This window comes from Helobdella robusta (genome assembly GCF_000326865.2).
Source record: "Helobdella robusta unplaced genomic scaffold HELROscaffold_49, whole genome shotgun sequence".
Taxonomy (NCBI): Eukaryota; Metazoa; Annelida; class Clitellata; order Rhynchobdellida; family Glossiphoniidae; genus Helobdella; species Helobdella robusta.
Genome location: NW_008705246.1, coordinates 382,852 through 398,132, shown reverse-complemented (window position 1 = coordinate 398,132; position 15,281 = coordinate 382,852). Strand labels below are relative to the sequence as shown.

The following is a 15,281-nucleotide window of genomic DNA, read 5'->3' as shown; positions in this document are numbered from 1 at the left end:
AAACGTTATTGAAACGGCTTCCAGTATCATACGGTTTTACTGATTTTGCTTTTAAGTAGTTTGAGTCATATCTATCTGACAGAACTCAAATTGTTACAGTGGGACCAGAAACAGCTACAACGAAACTGGATCGTGGTGTGCCCTAGGGATCGGTTCTTGGAGCCCTACTCTACATTTTATATACAGCTGACGTTATGAAAGTTGTTGAGTCACTTGGTATTGGCTGTCATTTATATGCAGATGATGTGCAGTTGTGTGGTTTCTCACCGCGTGAATCTATGGGTAATCTATCGGATACCGTTTCAAAAGCAATAAAAACTGTAGAACAGTGGATGTCAGCAAATAAACTAAAACTCAACAACAGAAAAACTAAATTTATTTGGCTTGGAAGTAAGCACAATTTGCTGAATGTGAATGATTGTAAAGATCCAGTTGTTGATCTTGCCGTCGTTCTCGACCCAGGTCTTTCCATGGAGAATCCTGTGAAGTGTCTCTGCCAACGATCATATCATCAGCTTCATAGGATAAAAACAATTGGACGCTATCTTACAGAAGAGTCAGCAAAAACTCTGATGTGCAGTCTTGTCTGTACAAGGATTGACTACTGTAATTCTGTTTTGTATGGTGTCAGCAAATATCAATTGGTATCCCTACAATCGGTTCTGAGGTCTGCAGCTAGGGTGATTGCATTGGTTTCTAAATTTGACAACACTTCTGATTAAATGAAAAACAAACTTTATTGGCAGTCAGTCTAAGACAGAATTCAATTTAAAATTGCTCTTATGGTAAGAAACTGTCTGGATGGAAGAGCACCGGCTTATTTTAAAAAAAAATGCTAAATTTGGTATCAGATGTTTCTGGTCGGAACGACTGAAATCAGCAAAGCACGGAAATATTATCTGTCCTCCTTTCAAAGCATCTCATTTTGGTGCGAGAAAGTTTTTAGCTGCAGCAGCCAGGACCTGGAATTCATTACCGATTCATTTAAAAGTCAACTCTGACATCAGTCTTTAGAGGAGACTTGAAACATCATTTTTTCAACAAAACGAAGCACAATTAGAGCCCTGAAGATAGCTCAATAGAGGCGCTTTACAAATCTACAAAGCAATGTACGTACGTATGCATGCTTGCATGTGTTGTTTCAAGGCAATGTCTAAGTTAGGTGCTTCCTAAGAAATATTTCCCGAGCCAAACAAAGCAGGCCGCATGTGTTCGCACGCAGGATCGCGTAGGACATGAGGGGCAATAACGTTTATGCATTTTTACCAAATAAAACTTTTTTTGTCGCACTCGTGTTATCATTATGCGTGTTTACGTTTCTGTCAATGAACATTGTTCAAATTAAGTTCTACGCATAATGCATAGATTTTTCCACAACACAAGCAATAAATATGAGTATATGCTCTTTCTTATTTTTCTTATTACGTATGTTTGCATGTCGGTTGTGTATGCGTGTGTGTGTGTGTGTGGGTGTGTGTGTGTGCATGTGATGTATGTGTGTGTGGAATGTATGCGTGTGTGAGTTTGTAGTTTATATGTATGTGTTGAGTGTGTGCGTGTGTTTTATGTAATATTTGTATCGTCCTGGAGACGTAGAGAAAGTTAATTTGTTGATGAACCTTGTAAGTGCGATTCACGCTGCAGTGCTCGCGCCCACATTAAGATGTTGGTGCCTGGTGTGGGCCTAAACTCTCCAGAGTTGCGTTTCTGACTCTATAGTGTTCAGTTCACCTATGTATGCAAAAATATATGTATGTATACTTTTTTAGTACATTTAAAATGTCAAAAATTGTTTTTTTTCTGTTCAAAATTATTATTATTATTATTGTCATTATTATAAAAATATCACATTTTCAAAATGTTTTTGTTTTTTCAATAATTTTCCATCCGTTCATCCGTACACTTAACTTCATACACAATACAGCCTCCTGTTGTCCGCCTTCGTACACAACCATTCACACAACCATTCACACAACCATTCACACAAACATTCGCACAAACATTCACACAAACATTCGCACGAACATTCACACAACCATTCACACAAACATTCGCACAAACATTCACACAAACATTCGCACGAACATTCACACAAGCATTCACACAAACATTCGCACAACCATTCACACAAACATTCACACAAACATTCACACAACCATTCACACGACCATTCACACGACCATTCACACAAACATTCACACAAACATTCAAACAAACATTCACACAAACATTCACACAAAATCACATGCATGCATTTATATAACTTTGTTAACGATAATGAAAGCAGTAACATCACTGACAGCAATGATAATAATCCAGCTGTCACAACAACAGCCATGATGACTCGCTTACAACCAGCAAAACATCATCACCTCGCATACGAAGCAACAAAGGAACATTAAGACGAGCTGCAAGAAAATAATGAAGAACGAGAGGTTACGAGAACTGATGGAGGGACTGTGTTAAATGATTGAAGATCAATTGGATGAGTGATGTAATTAGTCTGCACTGGCCCAACACATCACGCTCACACACATTTACATACACATATATTCACATATACACATCCACAGACATTTATTCACATACACACATCCACATGCACATATTCACATGCACACATCCACATACCTTTACATACATACATCCATATATACACTCATATCCATACATCCACATAAATCTAAGTACACACACACGCACACGCACACACACAACAAACACACAGAGGCGCGCGCACGGTTGAATTATATCGCGGCATGTAATAGATAAAGATGCGACAGATTGAAATCCAATGGTGGAGATTTGCAGGCAGTTATTTGTTGATTGTTTCGCCAGGCCCATGCAGCAATTTGTTTGAGTGGCTTTTGATGTTTGTTGAAGAATCACCATCATCATCTTTATCGTTGTTGTCAGTTTTTAAAAGATCATCATCGTCGTCGTCGTCGTAATCATCATCATCTTTGTGGTTGAGGTTGTTGTTATTTTTAGAAGATCATTATCATCATCGTCACCATGATTGTGAATGTTTGAAAGATAACCATCATTGTTTGAAATGAGGAGGGTGGCGAAGTGGAATGATGATGCTCCCGATAAGTCCTCACCTGGTTCCAGACAGAACACCAAAACCGGGTCCTCGTTCGCGACATCAAGTGGCTGCTTAAAAAGTCATCATCACATGCCGGCTGCAGTCTGAATTATTTCAACATTTGTCGATCCAATATTTGTTCTTGTTATCCAGTTTTTCAAATTGTAATTTTTTTCAAATGTTCGTCACACAGGAACACTGCATGGCCCGTGCGGAACGAACCTCCGCAGTCCACTCGGGGGTCTAGAAGCATTTGTGTCAACATGCAACCACACGCTGCCCAGCAGTTGCCACGAGAGGTGGAGCAGTTCTCCAAAGTTTCGTCACATGAAAGTATGGGTCTGCTTGTAAAACAAATTGATTGAAATAATGTTTCTTTTTTTTGATTCTGCCAAAATTGCGTAACATGCGAAATAATTACAATATTTCTCAAAAAATTTAGCTTATTGAGAAAATTATGGTCATGTTTGAGACCATGGTATCGAATGGTACTAAGAAATGAGTGTGTGAATGTATGTGAATGTGTGTGAATGAGTGTGTGTATGTGTGTGAATGTGTGTGAATGTGTGTCAACCTTTGCTATCCTCTAGATAAAAATACAAGTAACTCAGGTGGTTTTGTATTATAAATTTGCTTTTTGCCATTCAAGTAAATTCTTCTCGCTTTTTCTTAACTCGTGTTAAACACTCTTTTGCCAAATCTGCTTTTGCTTTTTCTGGTCTTTTTCTCTGGAACTCTCTACCTACTTCTCTGACTACTTCTCCATCACTTGCGAAGTTCAGAGCAGATCTCAAGACCCATCTGTTTTCAAAATTCATTGAGGAGCGCTGTTGAACATCGCGGAAATAACGCTTTTTAAGCTAATTGATTGATTGATTGATTGATTGTTTCAGTTCATTTCATTCCATCGCTTAACTTCACTTTATCAACATCACCTGGATCAGAGTAACTTGGTAGACGCAGACATTCAATGTTTTTGATTAATGCGTGAACAAATCTTGCAATTTTCTGATATTTTCAACATTTGGTATTGAGTTTGCAAATAAGTAAGTGTCTTTTTAAATGTCTGTATCGTTTTTGCAGAATATCATTTTTGTTGTTGCACGAACAACCGTGCCATGATATTTGTGGCCCCCCATCATGGAGTGTGGCTGCGTTGAGTGTCATCTTCGCGTGGCTAACAACGAACAACTAGCGACACATCGTGCAAATGATGTCAATAATTAATTAATTAATTAATTAATTTAATTAATTGTCAATATTTAAATAAGAAAAATTTAAACTTTGACGAGAATACCACTGCACCATACACGCACATTTGCACATTTTCATTCAAACACACACAAATTTACACACACACATTCATGCACATATTCACACACTCATTTACATACATATTCACACACTCATTCACACACATACACACACTCATTCACACACTCATTCACACACATACACACACTCATTCACACACTCATTCACACACATTCACGCACACATTTACACACTCATTCACACACACATTCACACACTCATTCACACACATTCACACACTCATTCACACACTCATTCACACACATTCACATACATTCACACACCCATTAACACACTCATTCACACACACATTCAAGTACGCACATGTATGAATGGTTTTGGATCAATTGTATTTGTTTATTTATTCGTTTTTGACATGCCGTGTATGTTTTTTTTTCATTTTCTCCACTTCGCGGTCTGTTAAGTTTGTTGGTTACTTATTGTATCTGCTTGCCGGCAGGTTAGTTGGTGGATGGTTATTATGTATTGTTTGTTTTATTTATTTATTTAATTATTTATCTTATTTTTGTTTTTTTCTGTATATTTTTTTTGTTATCATTCAAGCTGTCATGTTGTTGCTCTGTGTCTGATAGAGGCGCTGTTACAAGTTTTTTTATAATAGGTAATTTTTCATCAAATGCGTACAATCAATAATTAATTAGTTAATTAATTAATGGAGAAATTGTCATGATTAAAATGAAATCATAATCATCATAGTTAGTCATCACTGCTCTTCATTTAAAATTAAATAAGTACAGCGATGATGAGACAGTTATGAAAGTTGGTTCACGCATTGTTCCGATCCCAATATATGGCATGTGATGGCAATTTGCTATAATAATAATTATTATTATAATTCGCACACACAATCACACACACATATTCACACACAATCACACACACATATATTCACACACACACGCACACATTCACACACACGCAAATAAACACAGAAATATTTGCTCCTAAGAGCGACCAGAATTTGCTGAAAAGCCTCAAGCGTTTGAAAAAAACATTTACTGATACTTATGTACCTGGAAATTTTCAACCAAATTTCTCCATCGTTAAACAAAACTTTGTAAAAACAAAAAGAAATATTTTTTTTCAACAACACAAAGCGTAGGACGTCTTACGTTTGAGAGATTAAATTTGAAAGTCTCCTGATCGAAACGCTGTCGGGTCTTCAACTTCCGAGTCTTGGAATAACAAATTTCTATGAATCAAATCATCTTCAGTGAATTTCAAACACGCCTTCGATCGATCGGCTAAATGTTTTCGTCGCCATTTTCAAAGGTTGAAGTTTTTAAGCGTCGACGGAAGTTTTGGGTCGTCAAATGAAATCTGACGTCATCCATTTATCACTCATTGGGTGGGTTAATGAAAGATAGATGGATGGATGGATGGATGGATGGATGGATGGATGGACGGAAGATTGGATGGATGGATGGATGGATGGATAGATGGATGGATGGATGGATGGATGGATGGATGGATGGATGGATGGATGGATGGATGGATGGATGGATGGATGGATGGACGGATGATCGGATGGATGGATGGATGGATAGATAGATGGATGGATGGATGGATGAATGGATGGATGGATGTATGGATGGATGGATGGATGGATGGATGGATGGATGAAACATGATTGTTGAACTTGGGCGAGTTGACTAGATGAGATGACTTTGTAGTTTCATAGAAATTGTTTTGTGATCACATAGAAATTAATTTTTTTTTATTTAAAATCAGAATATAACAACGAACTGTATTACGTCAAAGCAGAATCATTTTAATCAGTCAGACAACAACAACGATACAACTGGAGTGCCCTCCAACACAACAACATTACACTAACACACATCAATGATACAAATGATACAAATGATACAAATGATGCAAATGATACAAATGATACAAATGCAGCGACAACAACAATGATACAGATACAACGACATTGATACAACTGGAATGCACTCCAACACAACAACATTACATCAATATACAACACTGAAACAAACTCAATGAAACCTCAATAATACAAGTACAACGACAACAACAATGACAATGATGCAAAAACACAATGGCAACAGAACCGCCAATAACATTTGCACCATCGTAAAACTCCATAACCAGGCAACTGGCAACCGATTAATCATGATGAAAACAAAATAATTTCAAACATCCCACACCAACACACCAACACACAACACACACAACACACCAACATACCACACACAAACATACAACACACCAACATACAACACACCAACATACAACACACCAACACACCAACACAACAATCAAACATACAACATACAACACACCAACATACGAACACACAAACAAACAAACACACAAACACACAAACAAACACACAAACATACAAACAAACAGTCAAACACACCAACGTATCAATGATGGGAACACGAGCAATTTGTCATTCGCTGTTGATGTTTTACTACAACATTTCTCGGGTCATTCGAAATTCTCATGCTAATCATACCTAAATGCATACATTCGTACAAACAATAAATATACAAACATTCATCCACGTATACATACATACATGCAAACAAACAAACATACATACATGCATGCATGCATACATACATGCATACATACATACATACATTTCGCTCAGCTCGTGTCGGCTTCCACATTTTTAGTATTTCGCTTAATTTTTAGTAATATTTCTGGTTTTTAAGGTTTTTGTTGCAATAATTTCGGTTTTTCTGGTGTGGTTTTTATAGATTGTCGCTTTTGCCCTTTTTCGGATTAGTGTCCCGCCGTTCGGTTGGTTTTTTAACTTTTGTGGTCTCAAATTTTTAATTTTAGCTTTACCATACTTTAACAACAGCTGTGGGCTTTTACCCAGCTGCACCGTACAATGCTCATTAATATTTATTTTTGTTTTCTCTGTTTCATTCCTAGTTTTTCTTTTAATTTTTAAATTTATTTAAATTAACCTTTTTTATTTTCACCACAATTTTATTTATTTTATTTTATCACTGTTCACACGGTTTTATCTACACGCTTTTGATTTTATTTCGTTGACGTAATGGCACCGGTCCTATACCAATGCACGGTTTGTTTAAATCATTATAAAATAAAACCGGACGGTAAACTATATCGACATGGAGGCAAAGCGAAGGGCCAGGAATGCCCTGGTTCGTTCAAGGTAGCCGACCAGCCTCCGGCGGGTCCTATGCTTCCGCGCGACCGCCTCTTACCGCTGCACCTGTCATCAACCCTCATGTTGTTACACGCGGTTCTTCGGCGTCGGTCTCGGAGAGTCCCTCCCAAGGGGATTTTTTTCATGTTTTTGACAGGCTGACGGTCGTTTTGAGGACTGCCCATCTGTATGATCACGTTCCCAAACCGTGCAGAGACAAGGTATCTAAAGCATTGTCGGCTTTATTGACGGCCGTTTGCAATGATCCCTGCGACGCGGCCCATTGGTGCAGGCTCCAATGTTTTTTCGCATTTGTTTTGTTCAAGCCCACCAGGGGCGTTCGCAGGACTAATCAAGCCAATTACGTTATTAAACGGTTGGCCGAATTCAGTTCGACTGAGGTCGAGATTATTGTGGCAAGCTTCAACACTGACCACAACACCAAACCGCGTAAGCACAATCCAAACAGTTGGATTGAACAGGGCAGTCTCTCGGCGGCCGTCAGACTTGCTTGTTCGCCCGCAGGCTTGGCGGAGAGCTCGCCTGAGACACTCGCTAAACTCAAAGCTATTCATCCCAGTGCTCCATTGAACAGGCGAGCTTTCCCCACGCAGGAGCCGTCCAATGGTCGCGTTTCACCAGCCCAGGTGTTGACGGCTTTAAAATCGTTTAATAATGGTTCATCTGGAGGCCTTGATGGCTTGAGGCCTCAGCACATAAAGGATTTACTTTCCGGTCCGACGCCCACCGATGAATTGTTAAATAACCTCACCCGGTTTGTAAATTTGTTGTTATCTGGGGTCTGCCCTCCCGCGGTTAGCCGTTTCTTTTTTGGGGGCCCTCTGGTGGCTTTAAACAAAAAAGATGGAGGGATCAGACCCATCGCGGTGGGGAATTTCTGGAGGAGGCTGGCCAGTAAGTGCGCTCTGGCGCTAGTGTTGGAACAGGTCAAAGCCAAACTCTATCCTATCCAATTGGGCGTCGGTGTGAAAGGTGGTGCTGAGGCGGCCGTCCACGCCGTACGTGAACTGATTTCAGCACTTACAAAACGGTGGGGATTCTTGAAGATTGATTTCAAGAACGCTTTCAACACCCTGAGAAGAGACTCAATGTTAGAGGCAGTTAAGCAGCACTGTCCTCAAATTTATAATTTTTGTCATTCCGCATATGGCCGAGTCTCTTCTCTTGGTTACGACGCCTGGGTGGTTGAATCGTGCGAGGGCGTACAGCAAGGCGACCCTTTGGGACCGATGCTTTTTGCTCTAACCCTTCACCCGCTGTTGACGAAGTCATCCTCGGCGTTTGTTTGTGGCCACCTGGACGATGTCAGCTTGGCCGCAGAGGGTAACATCTCAGCGGACGACTTCCTGTCGCTGAGGGTCGGCGCTTCCATCATTGGTCTTGAATTAAACACAAACAAGTGTGAACTATTTGTAAATGACACGTTTCAAATGCCACACGTGCTGGCTAATGCCCCCACAGTGCCCCGTTCATCATTAAATTTTTTAGGCACTCCAATGATGGCCGGCGATCATCAAGACAGGTTTTTTAATAAAAAACTTTTTGAGCTAAGATTTGCCCTCGAACGTGTCTCTCTTCTCCCGGTTCACGACGCGCTGACAATCATCCGCGGCGCCCTCAGTTTGCCGAAATTGATGTATTTTTTGCGCACATCCAACTTTGTTAATGCGGCCATTTTGGGCGAATTTGAGGGTGCTCTGCGGGTGGCCCTCTCAGCAATTTGTAACGTCGAAATTACCGACAAGGGTTGGTCTCAGGCTCAGCTGCCGGTACGATTTGGGGGACTGGGGTTACTAAGCGTGGTTCAGCTTGCACCAATTGTTTATAAATCTTCTGCATCTGCCACGCTTGACCTACAGTCTGCCCTTCTTTGGCAATTTAGTAGCCTACACTGTACTCCACCGACTCCAATCCAACCAACAGACCTTTCCCAGGGCAACATTTTGGAGGAAGCATATAAACGCACATTCAAAGAGTTGCTTTCTTCAAGCCCTGACTCGGCGACCTCAGCTCGCTTGCTGGCAGTATCCAGCGAGGCGAGTTGTGGCTGGCTGAGATCTTTGCCCAATACGTCGGTGGGTACCAGATTGGACGACGAAACGGTCAGGACAGCCATTGGCTTCCGTCTGGGGTTGGCCGTTCAAAGTCGATATACATGCAGGTGCGGCGCGGAGGCGGATGAACTCGGCCATCATGGTCTTGTTTATCGTTTGGGCGGAGGTCGCCAGCAGCGACATTCAGCCATAAACGATTGTGTGTGCCGACTTTTCTCCAAGGCCTCAATTCCGGTTTTAAAGGAACCGTCGGGCATTGCGGCGCACGACGGTAAACGCCCTGACGGGTATACCTTGATCCCTTGGAGAGCCGGCAGGTGCCTGGCGTGGGACGTTACCGTTCCGGGCACCTTTGCTGAGCGCTACGTGCAGCTTACTAGCAAAGAAAGCGGTTACTGCAACCAGGGCATCTGACGAGAAGATCAAAAAGTACGACGGGGCTCTCCCCTCGATGGAGTTTTTACCGATTTGTATCGAGGTCCTCGGCCCCATGGACCGTAACACCTCCGGGTTTTTCAATCGAATTTGTAAAAATATCAGTATTAGGTCAAGCTATAGTAGGGAATATTTTTTTGCTATGAATAATATCTCGTGCATCCTGCAGCGGTTTTTGCGCGTCTGTGTGTTGGAAAATGTGGAGTTGAATGCCGACGGGGTTGAGTGACGTTATAGCAAATAAAATCAAATTTAGTCAGACGCTTGGCTTTTGGTGTCATTCGTCAATGATTTGGTTTTAACATACATACATACAAACAAACAAACACACATACATACATGCATACATACAAACACACACACACACACACACACACACATACATACATACATAATTACATACACATGCGCTGACTAGAATACCGAGATTTGGTGCATCAGAACTGAGTTTTTTAGGCACACTCTTGGTCGAGGGCGATTACCAAATAAAGTTTTTTGACCAAAAGCTCTCTGAGCTCAAATTCGCCTTGGGTCGTGTTTCCTGTCTTTCGGCCCATGATGCCTTGACTATTATCCGCAATGCCCTCAGTTTGCCCTAATTGATGTACTTCCTGCGTACATCCAAACACATTGACCCTTTTAAATTGGGCGAATTTGACGGAGCCCTGCGCACCGCCCTGTCGTCGATTTGCAATGTTCAAGTGACCGACAGTGGTTGGTCTAGGCTCAGCTGCCGGTGCGATTTGGTGGGCTGGGGTTGCTTAGCGTGGTTCAGCTGGCTCCTGTTGTTTATAATTCTTCTGCCGCTGCCACTCTTGACTTACAGTCCTCTCTGCTTCACCGGTTTTTTCGTTGCCGCGATATTCTTTCCCCAGTGTTTGCCCCGGGGGACCGTACGCACGTCCAAATTTTGAACGAAGAATATAAAAAGATTTTTCAAAATTTGTTGTCTTCATGCGCCGACGACTTTTCCACCGCTCGTTTGTTAGCCATGTCCAGCGTTTCCAGCTGTGGGTGGTTGAGATCGTGGCCCAACACCTCTGTGGGCATCAGGCTTAACGACAAGTCTGTGAGATTTGCCATTGGTTTCAGACTTGGCCTGGTCATTCAAAATAAATACACGTGCCGATGTGGCGCTGGGGCGGACGAGTTTGAGCACCACGGTTTGGTTTGTCGCCTGGGTGGGGGCCGTAAACTACGTCACTCAGCATTAAACGACTACATTTGTCGGCTCTTCTCCAAGGCTTCAATCCCAGTGCTCAAGGAACCATCCGGCATTTCTGCGCATGATGGTAGGCGCATTGTATCCATCATCATCATCATCATCATCATCACCATCATCATCATCATCATCATCATCATTGTATTCATCATTACACCATCATCATCGTCATCACCACCAGCCTTTGGCTCGAAGTTTTATCTTAATAAGAGTATTATACTTCCCAATCATCAGCATCAGCAGCGTGCAATGTTCCTTTATAGACTCCCCGTAATCATCAAATTTGTCATTCAAGTTCGCAGAGATTCATTTTCAATTTCTGTTTCAACATTTGAAACCATTCTGGAGTCACACATGAAATGGAAACATTTTGAAAGGCCAGTCATCCATTTGTGATGGTGGTGCCAGAAAGCAGGCAGTTGTCTCTTAACTATATTTGTTTAGCACTTCTGCTTCTGCTTATTTGTCTGCCGTGCTTCAAACCGAGTTCAACTGGCGGGTTTGGTATGTGATTGATTGATGTTTTTCCTTTATAGATCCAAGCATGCTACATTTTGTAAATATTAATTAATACTTCTTTTTATTTTTATTTTTTTGCAAAATATTTGCAATAATTTGAATCAATTTATAAGATGGACCTCCAACTGAAACAATAAATTTGTTGTAGAAGTGTCTCAAGCGCTACAAAATGAGTTCATCGTTAAATATTCATTGATAAAGAAGTTGATTAACAAGATGTAAGCAATCAGTGGTGCTGGTTAATTTCACAGTGGGAAATGGGACGAGTACCGCCAGCGTTCCACTTCGCATGGCGCGGTTCACTTCGGAACGGAGGGCAGGTTGCGATGCATCATTCTATATTTCATCTGACCTCTGCTGTTTCGTTGTATATATTTTTAAAGTATTCTTTTTAATTTTCAGCGATTGCTGTTATATCTGCGATAATTTCAAAATTTTTGGTTTTGACACTCTTGAGCTGTGCAGAAACTTGCGAGTGGCGATGTTTTCCCATCTGACTTTTCTGCCGGGCTTTGTCCAACTCGCCACAATGTATTACTAGGTGTCTTACTAGTTTTTTAACTTTCATGCTGCAAAATAAGTTATGAATTAAAATTTTCATTTCCACATTTAAAAAACCATGTTTGATTTTGTTTAATCATTTCATTCGTGCGATCCAACTTTGTTCGTCAACCCTTTAAACAAGTTTCCAGCTTATTTTTTAATTAATTTTAACACACCTAACTTTTTGGTGTTTGTGAAATTATTAAGAACATACAAAGTGCAGAGTGCAATGAGATGAATGTTAGCCAGCTAGGAAAAACATGATGATGATAATGATGATGATGATGATGATGATGATGATGATGATGATGATGATGATGATGATGATTACATCATTACATGATGGTGATGATGATATTTTATACTGCCTCCATCATGACTCATTGTGGTGATGATGACGACGACGATGATGACGATGATAAGAAAACGCATGAAAATTGACGGTGCAATTGAAAAAGTGAATCAATTGAACGCGAAATTTACACTAATTAACTTCAGATTTTGCAGGGATGATTACTTATAGATGATATTGATGATGATGACGACGATGATGATGATGACGACAACAATGATGGTGAATTAAGGACGAGGATGTTGATGTTATGACGACGATGCAAATGAGAAGATGAAGATTTATTTTATTTTATTTTTTATATTATTTGAAGGATGACCAAAAAAAGATAAACGGTGATAATTTGATGATGGCATTTTATTGTAATAACATTATAGCAGTTGTGGAATAATAATGGTAAATGTAACACCACGAAAATAATGTTTATTTCAATTAATCTATATTATATTATAAAAATGTTTAATACGTGGGTGAATGAATGAATGAGTGAGTGAATAAATGAATGAACGAATGAATGAGTAAATGAAAGAATGAGTGCATGAATAAATGAGTGCGTAAATGAATGAATGAATGAGTGCGTGAATGAATGAGTGCGTGAATGCCGTCAAGGACTCTGCGGATCATCCCATGAAACTTGGAGATTTGAAATCATATTTGCCACCTCCCAGCAGCCCGATAACTTGTCCTACTTCTGGCCTATCCAAAATCGTTTCAGTGTTTTTAATACTTTTTTTTGTTCCAGATACACGACCTACAACTTGTGCATCTTGTAAGTTTATTACTTTGAATATCAGGTTTTTTTTCTCAAATTTGTTGTGTTTAAATGATGATGATAATTACACTAACGATGATGATGATGATAATGATGATGATAATGATGGTGGTGATGATGAGGAGGAAGAGAATGATGATGATGATGATGATGACATGATCATGATAACCTAAAGATTAAACGATTTCGGTGATTGTACTAAAGTCACGTTGATAATGATGGTGGCAAATTAATGTCAGTAAACTACATCATAGTCATCATCATCATAATCATTATCATCATCATTATCATCACTCTGGTTATTATTATCATTATCACTATATACGTTTGAGTTATCACGGAGCCATCAATCATTGGTGGGATATTCCACTGAAAGATTTTTATCATATTTTAATCACTTCATCATCTTTACGTCATCATGACGTCACCATTACACCATCATTACGTCATCAATACATCATCATTACGTCATCATCACATTTAAATAATCATAATCACCATCATCGTCATATCATTATCATCATCGTCATCAGACATAAAACAAATTGCATCATTACTTTTGTTATTACATTATTGTAATATCTTTGTGGTTATTACATTAGAACGTCATCATATTATTACCATATGAAAATTAATTAATAATCGTTGCATCAGTTAAATAATTATTACATCTTTACATCATTATATTATTACAACATCATTAAATCATTGTTGCATCATCGTTACATCTTCATTACATCATCATTGCATTATCGTTACGTCGTCATTACATCATCGTTACATCATCATTGCTTCACCATGACCATCATCTTTACATCATTTCATTATCATTACATCATCGTTATATCATCATTACATCATTATTACATTGACATTTCATCATCATTACATCGTCATTACATAATCTTTACATCATTGCTTCACCATGACTTTATCATCTTTACATCATCATTTCATCAGCTTTACATCATCATTACATTATCGTTACATTATCATTACATTGACATTTCATCATCATTACATCGTCATAACATCATCTTTTCATTATTGCTTCACCATGACTATCATCTTTACATCATCATTTCATCATCGTTACATCATCATTACATCATCATTACATAATTTTTACATCATTGCTTTACCATGACTTTATTATTTTTACATCATAATTTCATCGTCATTACATCATCGTTACATCATTGTTACAACATCATTGTTACATCATCATTACATTGACATTGCATCACCATTACGTCATTGTTACCTCATCATTACATTAACATTACTACATCATTACATCATCATTACAAAGACATTACATCATCATTACATCATCATTACATCATCATTGCATTATCGTTACGTCGCATTACATCATCGTTACATCATCATTGCTTCACCATGACTATCATCTTTACATCATTTCATTATCATTACATCATTGTTACATCATCGTTATATCATCATTTCATTATCACTACATCATCATTACATTGACATTACATCATCGTTACATCATCGTTACATCATTGTTACATCATCATCATTACATCATTGTTACATCATCATTACATTGACATTACTACATCATTACCTCATCATTACATTGACATTACATCATCATTACATCATCATTGCATTATCGTTACGTCGTCATTACATCATCGTTACATCATCATTGCTTCACCATGACCATCATCTTTACATCATTTCATTATCATTACATCATCGTTATATCATCATTACATCATTATTACATTGACATTTCATCATCATTACATCGTCA

General features: G+C 39.1%; 2 protein-coding genes across 2 annotated transcripts; one reads left to right on the top strand and one right to left on the bottom strand.

Annotated features, from left to right (window-relative positions):
- Positions 1-7,564: 7,564 nt before the first annotated feature.
- On the top strand, positions 7,565-10,316 carry HELRODRAFT_178649 (hypothetical protein; the record flags this gene model as incomplete). The annotated part of the gene is made up of 3 exons (XM_009026746.1): positions 7,565-8,392; positions 9,896-9,969; positions 10,058-10,316. 3 exons carry the CDS (start codon positions 7,565-7,567, stop codon positions 10,314-10,316), a joined length of 1,161 nt encoding a protein of 386 aa, XP_009024994.1.
- Positions 10,317-10,539: 223 nt separating this feature from the next.
- On the bottom strand, positions 10,540-12,396 carry HELRODRAFT_178648 (hypothetical protein; the record flags this gene model as incomplete). The annotated part of the gene is made up of 2 exons (XM_009026745.1): positions 10,540-10,764; positions 12,298-12,396. 2 exons carry the CDS (start codon positions 12,394-12,396, stop codon positions 10,540-10,542), a joined length of 324 nt encoding a protein of 107 aa, XP_009024993.1.
- Positions 12,397-15,281: the final 2,885 nt, after the last annotated feature.